General features: G+C 43.6%; 1 protein-coding gene across 1 annotated transcript in view; it reads left to right on the plus strand.

Annotated features, from left to right (window-relative positions):
• Positions 1-5127: 5127 nt before the first annotated feature.
• The window catches only part of LOC144222221 (uncharacterized), a 158345-nt gene continuing 135871 nt past the window's right edge, over positions 5128-27601 (plus strand). The window contains exons 1-3 of the mRNA XM_077752731.1: positions 5128-5213; positions 12668-12853; positions 14787-14947. Of these exons, the coding sequence (XP_077608857.1) occupies positions 12837-12853; positions 14787-14947 (178 nt within the window). The 5' untranslated portion in view covers positions 5128-5213; positions 12668-12836. The remainder of the gene's footprint in view (positions 5214-12667; positions 12854-14786; positions 14948-27601) is intronic.

Here is a 27601-nt window from a genome sequence, read left to right on the forward strand (position 1 = left end):
TTTGGCTCAAGTCATGAGTTCGTGAGATCAAGCCCCATGTCAGACTCTGCACTGACAGCATGGAGCCTGTTTGGGATCCCCTCTCCCTCTCTCTTTGCCCCTCCCCTCCTTGTGATGGCTCTCTCTCTCAAAATAAATAAATAAACATGAAAAAAATTAAAAAAAAATATAGCAGCTGGGATGCCCAACTACATTTTAAGGAGGTCTGTGTGAATGGGTTTATGAGACCAAGCTGGCTAGAAAGCGCTGACAGTGGGGAGTGGCTTAATATGAAAACGGGGGAGGGCAAGTTAAAAAGTTGAGAATACGCAAAGTAGATGCTGTGATTGATAGTTTTGACCGGACATAGGTCTTGCACTGTCGATTTATGTGACAGGTCATGTTTAAAGTGTCAAAATTTCTCATGAAGGAAAAAGCCAGAGATAATTAAATTTTTTTTTTGTTCTCAGAAAAGTTAAAAATCTGAATGAGGCAGATTAATTTCAATTCTTTTCAATCTACTCTTAATTTAAAATGACAGCTCCTTGCTAAGGTAGTGTGAGATATCCATTTAATAAATTGAAGGATTNTGTTCTCAGAAAAGTTAAAAATGTGGCTGAATGAGGCAGATTAATTTCAATTCTTTTCAATCTACTCTTAATTTAAAATGACAGCTCCTTGCTAAGGTAGTGTGAGATATCCATTTAATAAATTGAAGGATTAGGGCAACATGTTTTTAGTATATTATTATTCCTAGTTAACAAATTAGGAGATGCTGAACATATTAACATTTGAACTTTAGCCTAATGAATTTTCAGATAGTTGCCCAACGGTACTGAGAACTTACAAATGAAGAAAGAATTCTCAGCTTGTTGTCTTGGAAAATTTTACTTTAATGAATAGACACAGCTCAGAATGTCTATTATTGGCATACAAACACTGCCAGGTTCTTTTTTTGAAAATGCCATCATTTGTAAAAGCTTAACGTTTTAGTGTGAAAATTCCACGTTCAGTGTTCATCAGCAGTGATGAATCACCAGGTACATAAATACTAGGGAAGGTGTAGAAGAAATGCAGGCACTAAGAGCTGCGAGAGTCTTCTTCTGTTCATCCTTTTGGAAAACTCTTATGGAAAAATATATTCAACGTAAGATGTAATACGTCTTTGTGGCACGTTAGTAACCCAGGATCTGTGTTGTGTTACATCACTTCGCAAACAACCGCGTCTGCTTTGGAGGAAGAGTTTACAACATCCTACAGATGAGAAAGGTTGGGTTCAGTAGCGTATGTGACTGGAGCCGCATCACATGGGCATTGGGTGAGAATTCAGGGTTTGCATCAAAACTTTCATAGAGGGGCACCTGGGTGGCTCAGGCAGTGAAGCATCCGACTTTGGCTCAGGTCATGATCTTGCGGTGTATGAGTTCGAACCCTGCGTGGGGCTCTGTGCTGACAGCTCAGAGCCTGGATTCTGCTTGGGATTCTGTGTCTCCCTCTCTCTTTGCCCCTCCCCCGGTCATGCTCTGTCTCTCTCTGTCTCTCAAAAATAAAAAAAAAAAAATATGGGGCGCCTAGGTGGCTTAGTCGGTTGGGCGTCCGACTTTCGCTTAGGTCATGATCTCACGGTTCGTGGGTTCGAGCCCCGCGTCGGGCTCTGTGCTGACTGCCAGCTTGGAGCCTGGAGCCTGTTTCAGTCTGTGACTCCCTCTCTCTCTGACGCTCCCCTGCTCACGCTGTCTCTCTCTCTCCTAGAAATAAAAAAAAACATTAAAAAAATAAAAAAAAAACACTAAAAAAGTTTTTATAGAGCCTGGTTTAGCATCCTCTCTAGAACATTGTGGTGATGCTTTTCCACTTTTAATTGTAAACTCTTTTTATTTTATTATTTTTACAAACATTCACAGTGTTGGCCTGTCCATCGTGCGGGGGTATGTGTCCCCGCTGGCATGTGGACTGTGACTCGGCGAAGTGGTGACCGGGGGGTTCCTCTCGACCCTCTTTCTGCGCCGGGCGGTGGGGCGTCACGGTGGCTTAGTGGGGACCACATCTCACCGGGGTGTCGTGCAGCCCCGTGGGTCTGTGAGGAGAGCCGGGCGGCCAGAACGCGGCGACAGGCTGTGAAGTGTCACCGCTTCCGCCCGGCGGCCGCGGGAGCCAGCAGCTGGCGTGCGCGCCGTTACCGGAGGGGGCGCGCTTTCCCGCTGCGAGCAGCACTGTCGGGCGTTGGCACCGCTTGGGACTGGCTTCTGTCAACAGCACAGAAGGCAAGCCAAGGCTGTCCGGGCAAGGGCCCCCCGCGGGTCTGGCTGAGCCTCCCGTGCGCAGGGCCGGCTTACCCTGCAGTCACACCTCCGATCACACCGCAGACCAGAGTGGCATCAGCCAAGGGAAGGGCGTTCTCCCACCGCATTAAAATGGTCGCTTGGTGTGACGTGCGGTCTGGGTGTTGGGCATCCTGCCCCGGGGGTAGGTGGTTCGGCTGGTGAAGCGAGCGGTGTCAGCTCTGTGCGGGCGTGTGTGCGCCTGGGCCCCGGCGCAGGCAGGGCGGGGGCGACGAAGGNCCGGACTCCTGCGGAAGGGGAAGCGCTTTCCCTCTCCCCTCCTAGGTTTGGTAGCTGGGGCTGTGAAATAAGCTAAGAACAGGCAAGTTAACATAATAAAGGGTATACACATTTATTAATTTTTAATATTAGTTATTTTAATGTTTATTTGTTTTCGAGAGAGAGAGTGAGAGCATGAGCAGGTGAGGGGCAGAGTGAGAGGGAGGGAGGAAAGAGAGAGAGAGAGAGAGAGAGAGAGAGAGAGAGAGTCCCAAGCGGGCTCCATGCTCAGGGAGGCTGGGACTTGAATTCACAAATTGTGAGATCATGACCTGAGCCAAGATCAAGAGTAGGATGCTCAACTGACTGAGCCATCGAGATGCCCTAATTTTTAATATTAAATACATGGGACATCACAGGGAAAAAAAGTAGATACCCCCCAAAAGCACTGAGATTTGAGAGCTGATGTGCCCTCTAATTGGGGAAAGGGAGGGGATGTAGTTAACTTAGGGGAGAGAAAATGATTTTTAGGGAAGATGAACGAGCCCATCCTGCCAGGGAGGGGATTTTTTAAAAAATGTGTGTTTATTTGTTCATTTATTTATTTTGAGATAGAGCACAAGCAGGGGAGGGGCAGAGAGAGGGAGACCGAGAACCCCAAGCGGGCTCTGCACCATCAGCTCAGAGCCCAGCGTGGGGCTTGAACTCATGAACCGTGAGATCATGAGCTGAGCTGAAATCAAGAGTCCATCACTGAACCGACTGAACCACCCAGGCGCCCCAGGGAAGGGAGATTTGATAACCAGGTTCCTTTCGGGGGATCTGTGTTTAGGCAGAGAAGGTCAGCTCCAAGAAAGTCTTGCTCTGTATCCACTATTCCGTAAGTGCCTTCGGCTGGGAATGATGGCTGTCCCAAAGTGGCGTGCTGTGAGGGGCATGTCCTAAGCTCCTTCACTCACACGAGAGATTAACACACTCTTTTCACTCCATTTGGCTTCCCTCCAAGCCAGGGAGGTCTCAGGATTTGGCGGTGCAGGCCTGAGGCCCTGCGGCGGGAGGGGCACAGGATGGGGATGGGAGTGGGGTGAGGGGTCAGCCGTGGTGGGCCTCGCTGTCTGTCCCCTGTCAGCCCCCAGCAGCAGGTGGCCTCCTGATTCCTTTCTCTCAACAGCGGGTGCGCTGTTGTTAACCAGAAACTCTGTCTGTAGGGGCGGCCCCGGGAGAACAGCGAAGTTCCTCTTTGCTTCTGTGATAAAATACAGGGGGGGTCTGTGTGGAAGGGACCAAGGGCATGAACACCCAAGAGCAGGGGAGACGGGCGCCACCCAGGGGCCAGAGCGAACCGTGAGGGGTGTGAAGAGGGCAGGCTGGGGTGGCTGATGGCCGGTGCCGGGCGCAGAGACCTTGTTTTGTAGCAAGGGTGAGAGGCAGTTTTGGCAAGTCGATTCTTTTTAAAAAAATTTTTTTAAATATTTATTTATTTTTGAGAGAGAGAGAGACAGAGCATGGGGTGCAGAGATTGAGGGAGACACAGAATCCGAAGCAGCTCCAGGCTCTGAGCTGTCAGCACAGAGCCTGACAAGGGGCTCGAACTCATGACCTGTGAGATCATGACCTGAGCCGAAGTCGGACGCTCAACCAAGTGAGCCACCCAGGCGCCCCCGCAAGTCGACTCTTAATATATTTTTAGGAACTCGTATTATACCAACATGTAGGACTGATTACTAAAGTCAGTGTTATTAGAACCTATTGTAAAAGGAGTTGTTACATTCGCCTTCTTGATATTATCTTTAGTGGGCATCATTTCTTAAAAAGAAACTTCTGTTTTTCTGATTATAAAGAGTATATGCTTTTTATAGAGTATTTGGAAAATACAGATAACAAAGAAAACAATAGTCACCCATAATCCTACTTGGTAATCACTGTTAATATTTTGGAAATACTGCCTTTTATTAGCTTTGAAACTCATATTTTCATGTAATATAAAAATATTTGCGGCATGCCACATATAGAGATTTTAGATTTTGTTTTTTACTAAACAGCTTCACTGAGCTATAACTTGTATTGCGTAGTATTGACCTATTGTATTCAGTCGATGTAAATCTTACAGATCTTCTGTTGTGAAATGTCTGTTCAAATCTTTTGCCCATTTAAAAAGTTGGATTATCTTCTCGGTATTGAATTGTGGTTCTTTATTTTGGATGTAATTCCTTTCACAGATGATTTGTGAGTATTTTTCCCTAGTTTGTGGCTTGCCTTTCATTTTCTTAGTGCTGTCTATCCAAGCGCAAGAGTTTTTAACTTTGATAAAGTGCAGCTTGTTAATTTTTTTTTTTTTTAATGAATCATGCTTTTGGTGTTGCATTTGAAAACTTTTTGCTCAACCCAGGATCACTACATGTTTTTCTTACGTTGTCTTGTCGAAGGCTTTATGGTTTTATCTCATAGTTAGATGTATCCATTCTGAAGACATTTTTATGTATGGCGAGCGGTGAAAGTTATCAGGTTTTGTTTGTGTGTTTGCGTGCAGCTACTCTGTTGTCCCAACACCAGTGGACCACTAATGTAGAGATGATTCTGGATTTCTCGGTTTTCCTCCGCTGGTCTGCGGGCCTGTCCTGTATGCTGGTACCACCTGTCGTGTTTACTGTGACTTCACAGTCATTGTGGAATTAGGCAGCGTGAGTCCCCCAGGTGTGTTACTCTTTATCAGAATTGTTCTGGCTGTGTTATGTCCTCTGCATTATGAAAACATACATTTTATGATCAGCTTGTGAGTTTCTACAAAAAAGCATGTTCTCATTTCGATAGGGGTTCCAGCGAATGTACTAATTGATTTTATCAGAACGTCTCCCCATGCGTTTAGAATTCTGCTCCTTTTAGCTGCGAGCATTTTGGAGGCCCTTATTCTGGAAAGAAGGGAGTTGGGCTAGATCACCTTTCAGCTTTCCTTTCCATCTTGGGATCGCCTCACTGTTTGCCCCACACTACATGTATTTGCAAAGGTCTTCACGCTTGAGAAACTGGTGGCGATCAAATGATCAGTTGTCAGAGTGTCCCTGAATTCTCCCGGCAGGTGCTTGGGTAGCTGGAGGAGGATGGGTACCTGGGAGCGGTCCCCAAGCTCAGTCAGCACTGGGGCAGTCACTTCTTATGTCTCTAGGAATGGAGCCTGCCCACGATGACCCATGCATGTGCCCTGTCCTTCGGTGGGCTGGGCAGGCAGCAAATGGTGTCGGAAAGTCATCTGCCAGACCCCAGGGTAGAAGGAGCATTCCTGCCCTTTCCTGACAGCAGCGCCCGTGGGATGCTGCACTCGCGGCTTGGGAATCGAGATCAGACGGTACACAGTGGGGTTTACAGCCTTCACTGCTGATGTTACAAGGTTAGAGGCAGTGACCTTGGGAGAGTTTACACTCAATTTAATTTTTATTGTTTCATGAAATGAGAATTGTTTTCTGCCAGTCAACAAAGCATCGGGCATCCTGCTGCATAATGGATGTGGATAGGCCATTACTGTTTGTTGTAGCTGCTTAACTGCAGGGCGGTCTTATTAGTGGGGATTTCGGAACTCCAGGACTTTTGCCAGCCTCGGGGCTAATTCTTTATTCATGTCAGCGCTAATGCTGTTACATATAATGGGTTATGGCCGCTTCAGAAAGGGAGGAACGTTCAAGTCTCTGGAGTTGAAAATGTACCCCAAAGGAAAGAAGCTGGGGGAATCAGGGATCTGAGCAATCAGCAAGTTCAAGGGGGACATGGCTGAAATGTAAGCCAGGCAGTCAAGTTTTCCAGAAAATGATGGTGCGGCCAACCTAGCAGGTAAAACATTATTGAAGAAATCGGCTAAATCACGCAAGAGAAGCACAATGCTTAAGGCAAAAATCATTGTTATTTTAGGGATGGAAAAATGATCATTTTCCCTGCGTGTTTGAAAAAAAACCATCCTAAATATTTCTAGTTCTGAACTATCTATCTAGATTGAGCTGAAGTCCTATCAAAGCTTATAGGAAAGAGCAGGTTATAAAAGGGAGCCCCACTTGGCTTTGGGGGGCTGTAAAAACCTCCCCATAATACTGGTGTGGTATAATCTGAAGATGATTTTGCGTACTTGATCACGGACGGGCCACTCACCTCAGAGATGTTGGCCTCAGAAGGGAGGGGGAGAAGGTGAGAGTTCCAAGCCGTGTTGAATATAGAAAACAGAACATTCACAGACACTTACTCTGCTTCCTCAGTGGTGACAGGTGACATCAAATACTATTGTGGAAGTCTGGTAATGGGAATGTACCAGAGCGGGGTGTGTGTGTGTGTGTGTGTGTGTGTGTGTGTGTGTGTGTGTGTTAAAGAGAGGGAGAGAAAGAGAAGGAGGAAGAGAGACCTCTAGTTATTTTTTGTGCCAATATTTAAATCGGGTGATGATGGTTATTATAGTGGATATATATATATATTTAAAATTTATTTTGAGAGAGAGAAAGAGTGTGAACAAGGGGGGAGGGGTATAGAGAGAGAGAGGGAGAGAGAGAATCGCAAACAGGCTCTACCCTGTCAGCATAGAGCCCGAGGTGGGGCTTTGACTCAGGAACCAAACTGTGAGATAGGAACAGAGCCAAAATCAGGGTTCAGAAGCTTAACCAACAGAGCCATCCAGGTGCCCCTATAATGGATATATTTACTTTTATAATGCTTTACAGTTAAAAAGAACATGCTAACAGATAGCAGCTGCAGCTAGTGTGGTTGGGCCAAACTGGTCACTTCCTGATGGACCAGGAAGACCTGGCAGTAGGTCACACCGGATCCCTTCCCCACCCAGCCAGCTCCCTCCCTGCACTCCTGACCCCTCTTACCTCGTTCTGCCTTTTCTTCCTCTGAAGCACGCACCTTGTAGTATGCTACTTAATTTCCTTATTTATTATGTTCCTTGTCGGTCTCTCCCCCACTAGCATGTAGTGGGCACAAGTCTTGCTTTATTTTATTCACCGAGGTATCTCACGCAGTGCCTGGTGCGTGACACTCACTTCATAATTGATTGAGTAAAAGCCGAATAGGAAAGAAAAGAGGAAAGAAAAGAAGGATTCTTAGCTGAAAAGGGAAGGAAAGAGTTATGGTGAAGCAAAATGGCGGCACACACGGCATGTGTAGTGACTACGGATCTCTGATACACCTGGGTCCTTCCAGGGCGCGTCTCTCTGAACAGTGCGTCTTGTCATAGTTCATCTGGAACAGCCCAGGCTGGGAGCCAGTCCTCAGCAACTCCATAAGTCGGTGAGCAGCTGTGGGTGTTTATTTTTTAAGAGCATGTAGCTGTGAAGAACGGAAGAGTGGGGTCCAAGCAGAAGTCATCCGTCTGTGCTTTTAAAACAAATTGCTAAAACTCAATCATAATGTTAATTTTAAACATGGCATTTGTCCTTATTTTCAAACCACTGTGCTATTATGAAGGGCAGTTTGCCAAGTCTATATTTAAAATCTGTAGGCTTTAACTAATTTAAGGAAAGGTCCCCAAAAGAGGCAAATGCAAAGGAGTTCTCCCTACCAAAAGGGGATGTTGCTGGCAAGCTCTAAGCATACACGTGCGTTTAGTTAAGAATAGACTCACTTTACTGGGAAAATAAGCATGGGAGAGTCTGATGGTCCCCTCAAAGTCACATAATTACTAACTGCTTTCACTAAGGCCTTGAACTTTCAGTTCCCTTTTTTCCAAAGAACTTTGAATCACAGGAGCAGTCATATGCACATCCCTCTGAATATGCAAATGAAAGGGATCTTGAAGAACAACAGGTGCAATTTCATCATTTTATCGATTAGGACACACGCTTGGTGTATTGGCTGCAGTCTCTGGGGAAACATAATCAGTAGGCTATATATGTTTATATTTTTCAATAGGAGATATGTAATATGCGTATATTTATTGTAATAAATTGTTGTGTGTTATAGTATAGTAACATATTTATGATATAAGTTTCTTAGAAGGAATTGTCAAGCTGGAGACTGAGGCAATGGACAGGTTAGTTCTGGGCTGAGTCTGAGCCATAAGGCTGGAGGCGACCAGTGTTCTATCTCAGAGAGGATGGATCTCCCTCCCTCAGCCTTTGTGCTCTGTTCAGGGCCTCAGCGGAAGGGGATCATGCCCACCCACATTAGGGAGAGCCATCTGCCTTACGGAGTCTACAGATTCCAGTGCTAATCTCGTTACCCAAACACCCTCCCAGACAGACCCAGAAATAATGTCTAACCACATTCTTGGGCGCCCCCATTGCTAAGACAAGATGAGACAAAATTAATCATCAGATGCAGGAGGGTGATTTGTGTCCAGTCCCAAGTGAGCCAGGTCAGGGCTTTGAGGATCTTGACGCCAAATTTCCAGTTCCCCGTGCTGTCCCTCTGCACACCTTCATACCCTCAGATCAATGCATAGAAAAAATGTATACATTTCCTACATCTTGATTATCATAATTCTCATGAATCTAATTAGCTGTAGTTTTTGCATATTCAAATAATTAATTTATAACAAATTTCTGCAGTATCACACATATATACTTTTCCTCAAATGCTTAGAAACAAGAAGCTATTTAATCTACATATTTAGAAAAATACTTTAATGACAAATTAGATTTTTCTCCCCAATGAAAGTAAATGGTTCATTACTGAAATTCAGATTTCGTATCAGTGCACTGTCAATCTGTGAATATGATGTGGAAGATGGTATAGTTATTATTGAAGGTCTCAAGTATTACTCAGACAGTTTAGGAAGAAAGAAGGAACTATTTCTTTGAAGTGAGTTAAATAAATAGGGTGTTTTCTGTTGCTTTACTCTTGTCTTGCTTGTTCTTGTTACTAGAAAAGACTGTTGGATCTTTACATTAGCATGACTTATTTAAATCATGCATATATATTTATATATGATATAAACTACAGAGACCTTAAAAGCCATTTGAGTTTTTAGAGTATTCTAGAAATCAGAAGGAGTAGAGGATAGAGTTCTGTCCAAGTAGATGGGGGGAATGGGTGCGGCGTGTGCACGTGCTGGCCACTTGTGCCCTGGCTCACTGTGACGGATGGAGTTTACTGAGGACGGCTCCATGCAGGGGCTGTGATGAAGGCATTAGACCTGAGACTTGGACGTTAGGTGACTTGACTGAGTCACGTGAGCACTAAGACGCTGAGGCACGTCTCACCCAGGCTTATGTGACTACAACTCTTTCTAGCTACCACCGGTTCAGCCAATGCAAATGAAAGGTGATAGAGCCACCTAGGTGCTTGTGAAACATTCAGGTTCCTGGCCTCGCTCCATTGACGTGGACACGCTGGCTCAGCAGGATTGGAAAGAAGTCCAGGGGCTGGTGTTTTCAGCAGCATCCCAGGTGTCACCGAAGCAGGTCGACCATGAACTTCCCTCGGAGAAACATGTCCCGTGCTCTGCTGTATTGTCCCATGTCTCTGGTCTCAACAGGCCAAGCCTTTGGGAGCTGGCTCCACTAACGCCCTTCACCCCCTTCTAGACTTCTGTAGTCCTGAGCTACAGAAAGCAAGAAATACATCAGTGACGTCTGCCTTGGCTTTTGGGAACGCCAGGAAATGTTAGATCACATGCAGACTCAGGATTTAAAGAGCTACCATGATGGTTTGGTTCCTTGCTTTGTTGCTTGAGTCTTCTTTCTGGCAGTCAGGCCTGGGTCTCTAGGGGATGGTTCCAAGGTCCTGTGGTCCTTCTGTTTTGTAGCTCTGCCTTCATCATTAGAGCTTCTGGCTTCTCTGTTCCCCCAAATCCTGCCAGACTGTACTGTGAGTACCCCACGCCCTTAAGGCCTTCTGCAAACCCTGGGCAAGAAGAGTGAGCCCCTGTTGTGCTGCAGCTTTGCACCCAGTCACCAGCATCTTTCCATTTTCCCAACCTCCCTGCCCTGGTAACCATCGTTCCACTCTCTTGTCTGTGAATGCAACTTCGTTTTTAAGTTTATTTGTTTTGAGAGAATGAAAGAGAGCGGAGGAGTGGCAGAGAGAGAGAGAGAATCCCAGTCAGGCTCTGCACTGGCAGCAGTGCAGATGCCTAACTGAGCCCCCCAAGTGCCCCTGTGGATTCAACTTTTTAAGATTCTACATACAGATGGGATCATGCAGTATTTGTCTTTCTGTGTCTGGCTTATTTCACTTAGCACAATATTCTTCGGGTCTATCCATGTTCTCACAGATGTCCAGCGTGGTGACTATATAGTTAATAATGCTATATTGTGTACTGGAAACTTACAGAGAGAGTAGATCTCAAGTGCTCTACACACACACACACACACACACGCACACAAACACACACACTCTCTCAAAAATAGGTAACTGTGAGGAGAAGGGTACGTTAATTAGTTTGACTGTTGTAATCATTTCACTGCATATCTGTATATCCAATCGTCAGGTTGTATCCCTCACATAAATGCAGCTTTTGTTACAAAGTACATTAGAATTTAAAAAGAAGGGGAACTTTATTCTATTCATGCTTCTTCTCTGAGCCTCCAAGCTTGTCCCATAGCTGGGGTCCCGTGTCCAGACGAGAGCTTCCTGTACCCCCACCTGCTGAGTGTGGCTCTCAGGAGAGTCTTGGTACTTTCCCGTCTCCCATCTGATGGACGTTAACTGTGGGTGAAAAATCTTGCTCCCATCACCTGCCTCACGAGTTCTGGAATTCTGGAATCTGCCAGGGTCCTTGGACTTCCCACCAGCCGTGCAGTGATGTTGAAATCTTGCATCTCGGTGCTGCTTGGTCTCTTATCTAGTCCTATTTATTTTCCTCCCCTCCGGAGTCAAAATTTTCTGGAGTCAAAATTTTCTACAGATTTAATATTTGGACCCTTAACTTCAGTTAGTTCTCCTATATAACCATAAATAATTACTCTTGTGCATTCTCAATTGGTAGATTTGGTGGCCTTTAATAAGTGATTTCTCTGCCGTCCAGATCCCGTGGTCTGCCAGAGTCTGGCTCTTCCAAGCCATCAGGCAGTTATCCTTTACTCCTACAATAGTATCCTTTACTACTCATCCACATTGGGTCACTGGGTAGGTAAGCCTTTGTTTGCAAACTCTGAGTCCTAATTTCTAGCTCAAAGTCCTTAATTGCAAAGAAATTCTCCTTACTGATTTTGCATGTCTAAATTTCAAAACACACCTTGTAATATTTTAACACACCTTGTAAATATTTTAAACATATTCCTTGTAATAATTTTAAAGGTGAAGAATTGTAAAAAACATAAAGACAATTCTTATGTCATTCTATACCCCACATGGGATCATTTTTAGAAGTCTGATGTTTATCCTTCCAAATGTCTTCTATGTGCATTGAAGTATGTCAGTGTATAGGTATTTACAAACATGAAATGCCATCAGTTTTTCTAATGCATATATTTTACTTCATTTTGATTGAATAGTCATACTTAACTTTTCAAAAATTTTTTTTATGTTTATTTTTGAGAGAGAGAGAGAGAGAGGGAATGAGCAGAGGCGGGGCAGAGAGAGAGAGAGAGAGAGAGAGAGAGAGACAGAGACAGAATCTGAAGCAGACTCCAGGCTCTGCTCTGTCAACACAGAGCCTGACACAGGACTCAGACTCATAAACCGTGAGATCATGACCTGAGCTGAAGTTGGACGCTTAACCGACTGAGCCACCCAGGCGCTCCAGTCATACTTAACTTTTACCTAATGCTTCTGGCAGAGCAAACTCTTAATAAAGGGTACTAGTTATTATCATTATTATAATTTTTATGTGTATGTTTTGCATATATATAAAGGAAGGTTCTTCTAAACTAGTGGTTCTTAACTTCGGCTGCGTGTTGAGATCACCAAGGAGCTTTAAAACCTTTTCCTGCCTGAGCCTCACCTTCAGTGATTTGGACTTAATTGACCTGGCATGTGGCCAAGGACTCAGGAGTTTTAAACACTCCCCAGGTGACTCTGTCCTACAGCCAAGACTGAGAACCTCTGTTCTAAACAATCATCCGTGTTAAAACGCAAAGTATTATTAGGAGCATCCCCTTGGTGAATGACGCCCATCCGTTCTTAATTAAAGACCCGATAATCACATGACTTCCGATAGTATGAGGTTTACTTAGAACACAAACAAGCAACCAGCCAGAAGGAAACACCCAACTGCTTTGTCTTTCCAGACGCACCAGCTCAGTGGGTGACGGAGCGGGAACCCACCTGCAGCTCTGAGACGAGCCCCTCCTGCCTTTTCTGCTTCTCTGGCCAACAGGACGGCGTGTGGCATCGAGCCCTTTCCACGGATGAGGGAGGCTGCCGAGCTGGGTGGTGAGCAGCAAGGGGAGGCAGCAAATGGCTGGTCGGTCGAGGTCAGTGGCACACGGTGTAGGAAGTAGATAAGGAAGGGGAAGAATTAGGATCGGGTTGGGAGGACATTGCTGGCTGGCCGCTGTGCCTCTCTAGACACGCAGTCACCAACGATGCCAATTCCAGATCCCAAGTGAAGAACCGGCAGAGGGAGGCCCCACTCAAGCGAGCCCCATGAGGGTCCGGCCTCACCCCCTCCTCTCCCCAGTCGGGAGTGACCTGGGCTAATTCCCAGGCAGGCAGGCTCCCCATACATGGGGACTCTCAGCATGCCGCCCTTGAGGCTCCAACAGTGGGGGTCAGCAGGCCAAGGAGGGATTCCAGGTTCCCCAGGAAGGGCGTCCTCCGAGTGGCTCAGGCGGCTCAGTCCAGTTTTCCTCAGGTACAGCTCAAAAGTACTACATATACATTCAGCCAGAACTTGTGAAGACACTGGGTTGGACCCTCAGCGGGCAAGAGGTAGAGCTTTTGTAAGTGATCAAGCACCTAGGTGCACACGTACTGTTGTTTATTTCGGGTGTGGACAGGGAGAGGGTGAAGGTGTTCTGGCTGCGGTGGGCACGGAATGCCGCTGATAGCTGACATTTGCTCCTGGACACACTGTGGAAGCCTGCTTCCCTGAAAGCTCTCCGACCAGGCAGAAGCACTTCATCGTTCATTGTTCCCCGGTAGCTCAGAGAAGGACGCTCTGTTCTTTATAAGAGTCAGAGTAAAGTGAAACAATGGAGATTGATAACTAGGATTTTGTATGTATACAATAGTGTACATACGATGTGCATGGATAATTTATTTGTAAAATCTGTTTTACAGATTGAGACATTTTCTCCAATTTTCCTTAAGAATTTTTATTGAGGGGGCACCTGGGTGGCTCAGTTGATTAAGCATCTGACTTCTGGTTTTGGCTCAGGTCATGATCTCCCAGTTTGTGGGTTCAAGCCCCAAATCGGGCTCCTCACTGGAAGGCAGAGCCTGCTTTGGATTCTCTCTCTTTTTCTCTGCCCCTTCCCCGGTCATGTGCACTCTCTCTCTCTCTCCAAATCAAAAAGATAATTTTTAGGGATGCCTGGATGGCTCAATCAGTTGAGCATATGACTCCTGATTTCACCTCAGTTCACGATCCCACAGGTTGTGAGTTTGAGCCCTGCATTGGGTTCCTAGCTAGCAGTGTGGAGCCTGTTAGGATTCTCTCTCTCTCTTTCTCTTTGCTCTTCCCCCGCTCACTCTCTTGCTCTCTCTAAGGTAAATAAATAAACTTTTTTTTAAAAGAATTTTTTAGCTTGTTTCCATCTTATTTTATTATCATTATTTTTAAATATAATTTATTATCAAGTTGGCTAACATACAGTGTGTACAGTGGGCTCTTGGCTTCGGGAGTAGATTCCTGTGAGTCATGGCTTACAGACAACACCCAGTGCTCGTCCCAACAAGTGCGTCCTCAGTGCAGGGCACCCATTTTCCCCGCCCCCTGCAACCTCCCAGCAACCTTCCGTTCGTTCTCTGTGTTAAAGAGTCTCTTATGGTTTGCCTCCTTCCCTCTCTGTTTGTAAGCATTTTTCCCCTTCCCTTTTCCCCGTAAACTTCTGTTCAGTTTCACAAATTCCACATATGAGTGAAAATATATAATACCTGTCTTCCTCTGACTGACTTATTTCACTTAGCTTAATACCCTCCAGTTCCATCCATGTTGTTGCAAAGGCAAGATTTCATTCTTTCTCAGTGCCAAGTAGTATTCCATTGTATATAGAACCCACATTCATCATTCCTCAATTAATGGACATTTGGGCCCTTTCTGTAATTTGGTTATTATTGGCTATAGCGTTCCTATAAACACTGGGGTACATGTGCCCCTGTGCATCAGCACTTCTGTATCCTTTGGATAAATCCCTAGCAGTGCTATTGCTGGGTCATAGGGGAGTTCTATTTTTAATTTTTTAGGAACCTCCACACTGTTTTCCAGAGGAGCTGCACCAGTTTGCATTCCCACCAGCAGTGCAGGAGGGTTCCCATTTCTCCACATCCTCACCAACACCTGTTTTTTCCTGAGTTAATTTTAGCCACTCTGACTGGTGTGGGATCGTATCTCAGTTTTCCTGATGGTGAGTATCTTTTCATGTGTCTGTTGGCCACCTGGGTGTATTCTTTGGAAAAGTATCTATTCATGTCTTGTGCCCATTTCCTCACTGGATTATTATTTTTTTTTTCAGGTGTTGAGTTTGGTAAGTTCTTTATAAACTTTGGATACTAACCTTTATCTGGTATGTCATTTGCAAATATTTTCTCCTATTCCATTGGTTGCCTTTCAATTTTGCTGAGTGTTTCCTTGGCTGTACAGGTGATTTTCCTCCTGATGAGGTCCCATAGTTCATCTCTGCTTTTATTTCCCTTGCCTCCAGAGACATGTCAAGTAAGACGTTTCTGCAGCCAAGGTCAAAGAGGTTGTTGTCTGTTTTCTCCTCCAGGGTTTTGATGGTTTCCTGTCTCACATTTAGGTCATTCATCCATTCTGAGTTTATTTTTGTGTATGGTGTAAGAAAGTGGTACAGTTTCATTCTTCTGCACGTTGCTGTCCCATTCTCCCAGTGCCATTTGCTAAAGAGAGTATCTTTTTTCCATTGGATATTCTTTTTTGCTTTGTCAAAGATTATTTGGTCATACATTTGTGGGTCCAATTCTGGTTTCTCTATTCTGTTCCTTTGGTCTGCATGTCTGTTCCTTTGCCAGTACCACACTGTCTTGATGATCACAGCTTTGTAGTAGAGGCTAAAGTCTGGGATGGTGATGGCTCCCGTTTTGGTTTTCTTTTTCAACATAACTTGGATTTTTTGAGGTCTTTTGTGGTTCCATACAATTTTTAGGGGGTTGTTTGTTCTAGCATTGAGAAGAATGCCGGTGCAATTTTGATTGGGATTGTATTGAATGTGTAGATTGCTTTGAGTAAAAAGAGAATTTTTAGTGAAATATTGTCTAAATGGTGTAGAACGAAATGATTCTCCTTTCTCCCTGCAGGGATCCTGTGGGAGGTGTCTGGGTATATGTGCCCGACTGAGAATTGCCCTGAGACTCACACAAGGTTTGCTGAACTTTGGTCTTTGGCAAACTGTCGAATAGCACCCTACATAGAAAAGGTTCTCTGAAACCATTTTTTATTGATAATTATAATATCATAAAAGTTGGTGACAGTGATGGACCGTCAGTTTGGTGAGAGGTCCTGCTGATGAAAAGGAATCTACTTTGCGATTGTAAGAGACACGTGGGCTTTGGCACGACTCCAGGTATGATTACAAGCTCTGATTCAGTGACGGGCCTGAATGAAGGAGAAGGTCAAGCCTGCCTGCAGCCCAGAGTCAAAGCGGTGACTTCCCGCGCGCTCAGATTCAATTACAGAGGGGAGGCCCCTGCCAGTTCTGGTTCTGTTAGTGCACTTTTGAGACACTCCACCTCCAGCAAATGCCTGTAGGCAGTTACGGTTGACAAACCAAGTCGGAATTTCCTGCTCTGGAGGGAGCGGAGGCTGCTGCTGAGAGCCGTCGCTGGCAGCAGCCACTGGCGGGGGACTCCCAGGCCACCGCATGATGCTAGAGGGTATCTGGCAGTAACTGATGAAGATCAGGCCTGGGAGCCACTCGGAAATCCACTTTTCTCTCTTTTTGGACTGATTCCGCAGACTCCAGGGTCTGGGTGAGTGCGATCCCAAGGTGGTAGGAGTCCTTTGGAAAATCTCTGTGGCACATAAAACACTGGCAAAGGGAAGAGAGCACGATTGTTTAAATGCTGCTCACGACCGTGCTGACAGGGACTCGAAAATAAAGAGAGGATTACAGCTCTCAGGATTCATATAGGGTTAATCTCGTTCTTTCTTCAATACCAAAGACCCAAATGTCCTGAAGGAGAAGTCGATGTTCTCTTTAAAAAAAAAATACAGCTAATAATTCTATAGAATTATAATTCTCATGAGGAGATCATCTTTTGTGAGCAAGATGAATTAGGAGGAATTCATTCCCTCATCAGCTTATGTTCATGATTAATGTAAAGGTTTTTTATTGCCATTCATGGCAACAAGGCAGCACTAATTTAAAGAGTGCTGGATTCTGGTTGATGAACTGAATCAGAGTTTGGGAAGTAAGTTTCCTGTTTACAAGTTAGAGGTTCCAGTGAAATATCAACTTGGAAGTGTTATTAGCACTGGTTGTTAACCTTTGGAGAAAGAGAGCTCATCAACATTTTATTAAGCCTATTTAATGTTGCTTTCTTATTTACGAATCATCATTCAGCTTGTGCATTTCACCCCAGGCAGCATTTTTGGGGCACTTTGTGTCTATTCTCGTCTTCATCTTAATAAGCAATCATCATTGATATTTAAGATGTTAATATGTAGAGAGAGAAAAAGAGGGAAAATGCTGTTGTCCATAAACTCTATTATTTTTGGAATAGGCCTCTGGATGAAAAAGAGGTTGTTACTAATTAAGGGATCAATCTTGGTGAAGATTCTAACTATAGATATTCAGGACCCCGGATCTTGAAGTATAAGGTCCGTAGTAATAGAAGGCAGTAAGGGAGAGAGAATGCGTATGTATTATATATGGGACCACTGGAAATATAAGTGAATGGGTAGCATTTCAAACTCTGGAACCAGATAGATTTGGTTTCAGATTCTCATGCTGCAGTGTGCTGGTTATAAGACTTGGAATGAACTACCCAACCTCACTGAGCCTCAGTTTCCTCATCCCTACAATAGGGACAATGAAAGTGCCAAGGCTATAGGATTACTCTGACAATTAGCTTTTAATGCTCCATTCACACAGTACATCCTCAGTAAATGTATGCAACTGTTTTGGCTATTGTTGGGGGTCAAAATGATGGGTCAGATGAAGCAGGCACTAGGTACAAGAAGAACATCTGCTTTTGGCAGTGACTGAAACTTATAGCCCTTGGTACCTCCAAGATAATTTTAAAGAGGATTCAGGAGGAACCTGCCCCAGAGATATGGGGCTAAGGAGGAAATGAGTTTTATTGTTCAAGGATGGCAAGGTGTAAGTTAAGGATTGAGTCAAGCTTAGTTGCTGGCAAATGCTACAGTGTATCAGAAAATAAAGTCCTATACCTGCATAATACTCATGAAAATTATTTTATCTTTTGCATTTTTGGCACTGACTCTCCCTTGAGTTTTAGCTTTTTTCATTTAGGTTTTCTCTAGGCATTTTCTCTCCTGGTGGAGAGAACAAGATGGGCCCAAATGAGGTATGATCCACCCAAACTCACAGCCAGTAAGTGGTGGATCAGGAGTGGAGGTACTCAGTCCATGTCTTACGTCAGGAATGGGTGAATGAGTCCATAAATCATAATTATGTGCACAGTGCCTTCTTTCGCGCCAGGAGACCTCTCATTAGTTACTTACTTTCACTTTTCTCAATACTGAGAATGATTTTTTGCAATGCCTAATTAATTTGCAATCATAACTAATCAATTTATTGGTTTAATCATCATTAAATTTTTTTTAAATGTTTATTTACTTTTGAGAGAAAGACAAGCATGAGCAGTGGAGGGGTAGAGAGAGGGAGACACAGAGTCCGAAGCAGGCTCCAGGCTCTGAGCTGTCAGCACAGAGCCTGATGCGGGGCTTGAACTTGTGAACCAAGAGATTATGTCCTGAGTCGAAGTCAGATGCTCAACAATTGAGCCACCCAGGTGCTCCATTTTAATTTTTATTGAGATCTGCTAGCTACACTGTATTGTGGTAAACATTTATGTGTTACAAAGGTAAGTAAGATCATCATGTCACCTAAGAAATATGATAAGACATAAACGTAAATAACAGTGGTGGGTGGCATCACCCATCAAAATTTGAGTCCTTTTATTTATTTTTAAAAAATATTTATTTTTGAGAAGGAGAGCATGCAAACATGAGTGGGGAAGGGGAGGGGCAGAGAGAGAGGGAGACAGAGGACCTGAAATGAGATCCCGTGGGCTATAGCAGGCTCTCGTGGGCTCCATGATGTCAGCACAAAGCTGGACGTGGGGCTCGCACTCATGAATGGTGAGATCATGGCCTGAGCCAAAGTCAGACGCCTAACCCACTGAGCCACTCGGGCACCCCAAAGCTTTGAGTCCTTTTAAAACAAAGCATCATCACCTTTTCTGTAAACTTACTGAAGATTTTTGGAATAACTATAAATTAAAGGTCTTCAGTTTTAGGGGCGCCTGGGTGGCTTAGTCGGTTAAGCGTCCGACTTTTGCTTAGGTCATGATCTCGCGGTTCGTGGGTTCGAGCCCCACGTCGGGCTCTGTGCTGACTGCCAGCTCAGAGCCTGGAGCCTGTTTCAGTCTGTGACTCCCTCTCTCTCTGACCCTCCCCTGCTCATGCTGTCTCTCTCTCTCTCCTAGAAATAAATAAAACATTAAAAAAAAAAAATTAAAAAAAAAAAATAAAGATCTTCAGTTTTAAAAACGGTCTAATGGTAGAGAAGTGACCAAAGTGACAGAGAGATCATGAAAAGGTGACTTCCTTAAAGAAAACTGGATACCGATTATACATTTGATCACCATGTTGCTTGTAACATCTACTGTAAAAAATTGACATGCTGTATCCGAGGAATGGGATCATCAAGTTATTGGGGATGTTCCATTATTGACGAGATGGTCGAGCTATTGGCAAGAGTCCATTATCGGACATTCAGGCCATTGTCCAACGCCAGGGGCCAACACCATAGCATATTGAGGACTGTTCTGTGTGCGTGTTTGTAGATGTATGCCTTACGTCTGGGGCAAAACCCTTGACCCGAAGTGCCAACTATGGAGCAGCTCTTGACATATGTGTTGCATAAATGGAGACAAAGGGAGGGCACCAGATAATTTTTGTTCTTTTGTTTTCTTTTTCCTGAAAATACATAATGCTAAAGCTTTTTTTAAATTTAAATTTTTATTATTACTTATTTGTTTTTAAAATTTAAATCCAAGTTAGTTAACATGTAATGTAATAATAATTTCAGGAATAGAATTTAGTGATTCATCACTTACATATACCATCCAGTGCTCATTCCAGCAAGTGACCTCCTTAATGCCCATCCCCCGTTTAGCCCATCCCCCCACTCAACACTAACCAGTAACTCTCAGTTTGTTCTCTGTATTTCAGAGTCTATAATGGTTTGTCTTCATCTCCGCTTTTATATTATTTTTGTTTCCCTTCACTTATGTTCATCTATTGTGTATCTTAAATTTCACATATAAGTGAAATCATCTGATATTTGTCTTTCTCTGACTGACTTATTTCGCTTTGGATAATCCACTGTAGTTCCATCCATGTTGCTGCAAATGGCAATATTTCATTCTTTTTGATGACCGCGTAATATTCCAGTGTGTGTGTGTGTGTGTGTGTGTGTGTGTGTCTGTGTGTCTGTCTGTGTGTACAGCACATTTTCCTTATCCATTCATCAGCTGATGGTCATTGGGCTCTTTCCATACTTTGGCTGCTAGAGCTGCTATAAACATTGGGGTGCATGTGTCCCTTCCAATCAGCACTCTGGTATCCTTTGGATGAATACCTTCTAGTCCTAATGCAAGGGTTTTTGCTTGTTCAACTCACATTCACTTTGTGAGATATGACGGAATAGTGTCAACAGGAATAGTGTTTTTAAGGCAGCAGACCAAGCATTTTGATGTCGATATAAAAGCAAGGGACTCCACCCAGAGCAGGGTCTTAATTCAAAGAGAAGAGTTAGTGGTCAACAACATGACTGTTGAATTTGATCTGGTGAAGGAAATAGTGAAAATTGTGAATTAGATGAGATCATTGCCATTGGCTGTTTTTGTTTACAATATTTCTTGTGAAGAAATGGGCTACGAAACTGCATTTTTTTAAAACACCAGAATATATTGTCTACTGATGGGAAAGTTACTCACATAAATTTTCACCGAAGCAAAAACTTTTCTTCATGTTACCGGTAAAACCAGTATAGATGATTCTGTGATATCGGGTGGTTTAAGGATATATTAATTTCTGGGCTGGGAGGAATCTGTCACCTTCGACTGACTGGTCACAGTTTTTACTGTGGAGAATATAATACTAGGATTTATCACAGAGACCAGACTGTGGTGCGCAAATACCTTGGCCACTGAGAGCTCGACTCTTTCCCCATCCTAGATGACTTTCCCCGCTACTCAGGGAAAGAAATCAATGAGGTCTTATTGGGAATATTTACAAACCACATCAGAATGCTGCCACAGAACATGAAGAAATACTTTCCAGAGCCAGGTCAATCAAAGAGAGGATTAGGAATCTATTTTCTGTGATTTCCTAAATTTATGTAACTCAAACTTGTAGTTTTTGATTCTGAAAGGCCCTCAATTTAGCATCTCTCCAGCCTTCTAAGGAATTTCCAGTAAGAATTTCTTCACGACTTCTGGATTCATGATCCAGCTAAGATGTCTAGAACTAGCTGATAGTCACCAAAAAGTCCCTGTCTTTCCAGAGGGACAGGGATGTTGATTTTCCTAGAAGTCGACGAAACAGCTTTCTGTGAATCAGGCAGTCTGCTGGGCCGGATACCATCCTTCCTAATGACACGAAAGAGGAATTATTTCATATTTCACGTTGATTCATTTTACAAAACTGTGAGGTTTCCTTAAAAACTTCACTGAAGTTGATGGTCTCTGTACGTACCCCCAACCCACTGATGGTATGTGGATGCCGCAGGTGTGGGAAGGACCATTTATAACTTCTGTGTATGGCTTCTAAACGGTGAGCATGCAGATAGTAAGGCTGCTGTTTGTCTTTATACTTCCTCCTAAACTTTTAACACTCTGCATTGTATCTGTTTCATAATGTGCATAATATTGAGTACAACGTGAATGTCCATAGACTGTAGGAACAAACTGAAAAAATTGTAGGGAATCCACAGTCAAAAAGTTGGAAGAGACTTGAAGAGCTCCTGACCGTCATGCATATTTATTCCTATAATGTCAGCACTGTTTGCTGCTTTTATGTGGTTTACAAATCACGTCTAGATCACTTAAACTTTGCAGCCCATTGAATTTGTGTTTTGCCCAAATAGAGACACTCTTAGGAAGAACTCAGAGGCTGCTGGTCAAAGGCCTCCATCACCTCGAGGCCGCTTCTCAGCATCACCCAGGGCTGTGCTGGGCCCTGCAGGGTCGCCTCAGCCCCCACGCCGCGTTTCCGCAGCTGTCCTGGGGCCACACACCCCTTGTCCTCCAGAACCAGGGGTTTGTTGAGGGCGGTAATGCAGGCCTGGAGCAGCGGAGTTTTCTGTACAAGATTCAGAGACCTCGCCAGCACTTCTCCCAGCGATGCCCTTCCCAGATGGGCTGTGAGGGGCTGAGCAGGCTGCCTGGGCTCCCCCCTCCCGTCCTCAGAGGCCCTTCTCTGGGGGCTGCGGTGGTCTTCACTGGCTCCCCGGCCTTGACCCGTTGCCTGCATTTCATACACTAGAAGTCATGGCACAGGGACCTCATGGTTCCCTTGTACACGCAGTTCATGTTGGAGATGCGGAATTGCTGGGAGTGGTTTAAAAAAACCTTCTAAAATATAGTCGTGGAAATTTAGTTTTTGGAAGAGTAATAGAAGAACACAGGAAAGAGTTCCCAGGCAGTGCCCCGGAGTGTTTGTAGCGTGCAGGGTCCCGACCCCCCTCTCTGGGCTCCCAGCCCTGCTGGCCAGAGGGCCTCCCACACTCCCTCCCAGGCCGTGCTCATGAAAAACAAGCATGTGCACCTGTTTATTATTATTTTTGACTTATTTTTTTTTAACACTTATTTATTTTTGAGAGAGAGAGACAGGGCATTAATGGGGGAGGAGCAGAGAGAGAGGTAGACACAGAATCCGGAGCAGGCTCCAGGCTCCGAGCTGTCAGCACAGAGCCTGACGCGGGGCTCAAACCCAGGAACCTTTGAGATCATGACCTGAGCCGAAGTCAGCCATCCAACCGACTGAGCCACCCAGGCGCCCCTGCATCTGTGTTTTAAACACAAAATGGGAGTATATGGTATGCTCTATTCTGAACATTTTCCCAATGAGATGTGTCTCAACGATCTCTCCATATTGGTGTAAGTAATTCTGCCCCTGCCCCTGTCCAAATATTGGTAATCTGTTCTAAGATTTATTTATTTAGCCTCCTCTGATGGACATAGAGGTTTCCAGTTTTTTTTGTTATTACAACTTATGATGCCATGAAGATCTTTGTGGAGATGTGTAGGATAAATGCCTAGATAAGTGTGGGTATATTTGTAAGTTTGATGATGGTAAATATTGCCAAACTATCTTCCATCAAAGTTATAGTTTATTTTCTTGCCAACAATATATTTAGAGGGGCTGTCTGCTCAGACCTACTTTAATACACAAAGATTACAAAATATTTTCATTTTTATCAATTTGATAGTTGTATATTTTATTTGCATTTCATTAATCATTAGTGAGGTTGAGCATATTTACAAAGGCTTAAAGACAATCTGCATTTCCTTTCTGTCTGAAGATTGCCCATGTGTGTCTAATTAGGTGGCTGGTATTTTTCTTACCGATTTGCATAAACACTTTTTAAATAGTAAGGACTTTACCCTTTTTATATATGTTGCAAAAACATTCCCAGGTTGTCACTTGTGTTTTGACATTTATGTAATATTGTTTTGCACAGCGAAAACTTGCTATTTTATGTAGTCAAATCACACAATTTCATCTTTGTACTGTCTAGGTTTTGTTTCTTCCTTGAAAGACCTCCTGGCGTATTATTTAAATTGCCATCAACCAGGATGTGGTTCATCTTTCTGTCTTCCCAGCATTCTTCAAGCACCTCGCATGGTGTGAGTCTCAACAATGTGTATTTAAAAATGGTATTTATCTTTAATGTGTTTTTCTCTCTCTCAAGAATTATTCCTTTTCAGCTAACACATTTTTTTAACTTGCCACGTTCAAATCTTTGTACTTATTATTGACTTTTATTGCAATGTCATTGACCTATATTAGTTTCAGGTGCACAGTGTAGCGATCTGATATGTATATATTGTTGGAAAATGGTGGCCACAGGCAACCCAGTTAAGGTCCATCCCTCACATGGGACGTGTTCCAGTGGAGAATGTACAAGCTGAAAGATTACAATGCACATGGCCCATAGCGAGACCATGGAGAGGCCGTGGGGACATCGAGAAAGGACGAATAAAGTGAGAAGGAGGTTACAAATGGGGTAACTTTTGATCTGGGACTTGAGGCAAGCATAAGAAATCTAATTCTTTAAATATGTTCACTCATTTTTTGCAATGGATATTGCTTTGTGCAAGGCAGCTTTCCAATGGTTTGGCATAGGAAAACATTTGTCTAATGAAGGCATGATAGCAGTCAATAGTGACTATCTGGAATAATATCTCTAATTGAAAAAAGTCTTAGTATTTTGTGTTTGCTTTGAGGAGTAAGTAGCCTTCAGACTCCTCCGGAAACTTACTGCAGTGTTTAATAAACCGGCCAGCAGAGGGCACTGCATACCGACAGTGTCTCCACTCAGGATACCCCAATCCTCAAATGTTCTAGAGTATTAGTGTAATTCAGGTGTATTTTCAAGTGATTTGCTACTGTTTTAGGAAGAAATATATGTCCCAAATTAAGAGAAGACTCTGAAGAAAAATTAAGTGGTATAATTTCTATAAGAAATGTAATAAGTACATCCATGTCTGCATGGTTATGAATGCAGGTGTATCAATTGTGATATAACTTTCATTTCCCGCATAAATCAGCATGGCTTCTAAATTCTCCTTCAGAATGTTTCTGGTTTCATTATGTGGTTTAATTCTCAATCTTAAACTAAGGATGATAAAACAGTTCCTAATGTGTGACATTCTTTTAGACGTTGAGATAGAGATGATTGTTTAAATAGCATCAAAATGCTGTAGTGCTTCACAAAGTCTTTTCACGTCTGTTTACAAAGGTATTTTAACTTCAGTTTTCCCCCTATGAATTTGAGGATTCCAAAACACTTTTTAAGAGCATAATTCTTTCCTGTCCAACTCAAAATTGCAATGTTTCAAAGATACTGTATTTTTAAAAAAATTTTAAATGTTTTTTATTTATTTCCGAGAGAGAGAGAGAGAGACAGCATGAGCAGAGGAGGGTCAGAGAGAGAGGGAGACACAGAATCTGAAACAGGCTCCAGGCTCTGAGCTGGCAGTCAGCACAGAGCCCGACGCGGGGCTCGAACCCACGAACCGCGAGATCATGCCCTGAGCCGAACTCAGACATTTAACTGACTGAGCCAAAGATACCATGTTTTTAAGTCCATTTCCACACAGTTAAACTTGGCAATGTGGAAACCTGCTTGTCAGCATGGCTGGTACTTTAAGCCCGAGCACAGCTCTCATGTTTTTCATTTAAGGAGTGAACTGAACTGGACCCATGAAACGCCACTGACTTGCTTTGCCATAGAGCATCCGCTTGGTGTAAATATGGACGCCATCACATTTGCAGAGCGAAGTCAGCTTCCCAGGGCTAAGGCCTAAATCATACAAACACTGTTGAGAACCTACCTAAGGTATTTCAGAGTAGGAAAACATTTGAGAAGGCTTTGGTTGACAGGATCCTGCATCCCAAAAGCAGTGAGCTCTGTGTTCTGATGATCTCTTACTAATTTATCAGATGTGTTTAATGACAGTTTGTAACGAATTCCTATTTTGATATGATGGTTGGTATAAAAAGATGGTATATGAAAAGACATTCTCTGATGCTTTAATCCATGCTCAGTTTAACGAGTAATTTTAATTAGGTTTATTGCTGTGCTTAATATAAGTCTACTTACATAAATAAGATACAACCTAACTCACACTATTAAATATTATTGGGGAAATTCTAGGGGAAACAATTCTAATTTTGAATGATACCAAATAGCAGTTTACACAGTGTGTTGAGGTTTAGATATAGGTTAAATTGCCACTTTAGATTAAGTCATGATTCGTCTTCTACAATTGGGAAGCAAAGTAACTTTAGCCCCTTTGCAGTGAGAGATCACCTGGGTACCTATGCATCTGGTACCTGGGAACACATGTCATTGTGCAGTGGAATCGTTCTGTACCAGAGGAGGTGTTTAGTGTCTTACGTTTTGTTTGGATCGGCGAGTCTGCTGGAATGGGAATTACTTGGGGCTGATTTGTTACATGCAAGTGGGTACCAGGGCAGACGGCCCTGGGAAGACCAGTGACCCTGAGGATGTCAGGGCTTTATGATATAAAGATTAGCTTCGAGTTGGTAAATTTGTGCAGTCATTTATTTAAAGCAGTTATTGCTTATAAATTATTTTAGGAAAGCCTTTTCTCTCTTTTCCCAGATAACAATGACTGTAACGGATTCAGTATCGAAGAGTCATTGCTTTCTAATTCCCTGTAAATGTTCAGCTTAGGCCTGAGCTGTTTTATCCTGGAGGATGATGGGTGTGGACTCCAACTGCCTAGCCAGCAATCCCGTCTTCCATGATCTAAATAATATTAGTGTCTCTAACACAGTAAGAACTGAAGGCTTTTACCCCCCATGGTCCCCCATCCCTCCCAAAGAAGGGCTGATTGTTCTGTACTTTCACAAGGATTTGTGTGGCATCCTCCAGGGAAAGGCAATGAGAAGATTGTTGTGGCTAAGACCTAGGTGCTGGGGTCAAACAGATTTGGGCCAGCCAGTAAGAAACTTTGTGAATTCAGGCAAACAGTTCAAGTTTCTTGCCTCAGTTTTATCATCTGCAAAATGGGAACAATAACAGATTGTTGTAAAGATTAAGGGCCACTATGTCTATAAAACATCAAATAGTTTTTATTGAATTGTTATTGTTATTAGTTATTGTTAACTCTCAGAATTGGTGCTACAATTGGGTGCTAAAACTGGCCTTTCCTTTTGAATTATTTTATTTTAAATTAGCATTAATCTTTAGAACAACTTTAGGTTTACAGAAAAATTGAACAAATAGTACAGAGATTTCCCAGATACTCTTCTCCTCTGCTCACCTTCCCCTAGTGTGGTCCATTTGTTACACTGATGAACCAACATGGATACATTATCATGAACTCAAGTCTGTCCTTCACATGGAGATTCACTCTGTGTTGTACATTCTGTGGGTCTTGAGGAATGTGTAAATGTCATGTGTCTACTTCTGTGATATAGGAAGCAGTGTCACAGCCATAGCATCTCCTGTGCTCTCCTTATTTATCCCCCCCCCCCCCCCNCCCACCCCTCAGCTTCCCAGCAGCCACTTATCTTTTTACTGTAACCATAGTTTTGTCTTTTCTAGGCTGTCATATCATTGGAATCATACAGTCTGTAGCCTTTTCAGACTGGCTTCTTTCACCTGGTAATATGCATTTAAGCCTCCCTTCCTGTCTCTTTGTGGCTTGATGGCTCATTTCTTTTTAGTGCTGAATAACCTTCCCCTGTCTGGGTGGGCCACGTCCATCCCCTCTCCTCGTTTCCTTTGCTGTTTTACCTGCTTCCTTCCCCATGAGCCATGGAGGAGGGGAGGCCAAACTCACGCCGCCATCACGTTGGGAGTGAACACTGGCTAAATAGTAGGTCTGGTACACGCTTGTTTGAAGAAGAGCAGTGGAAAGAACAGAACGTTTGAATGGGTTACAATAACGTTCATTCTGGTAGGTACTGCGAAGTGGCACATTTTTCCCAGGGCTTGTTGTTAATGATTTCAGTCATTAGCCTATTGTGATCTTGGGACCCCGGATGGTTTGCTGGTTGTCGGAGCAGAATCCCAGCCACGGAGCCGGTGGCC

This window comes from Crocuta crocuta, unplaced genomic scaffold (assembly GCF_008692635.1).
Source record: "Crocuta crocuta isolate KB4526 unplaced genomic scaffold, BGI_CrCroc_1.0 scaffold101, whole genome shotgun sequence".
Classification (NCBI taxonomy): Eukaryota; Metazoa; Chordata; class Mammalia; order Carnivora; family Hyaenidae; genus Crocuta; species Crocuta crocuta.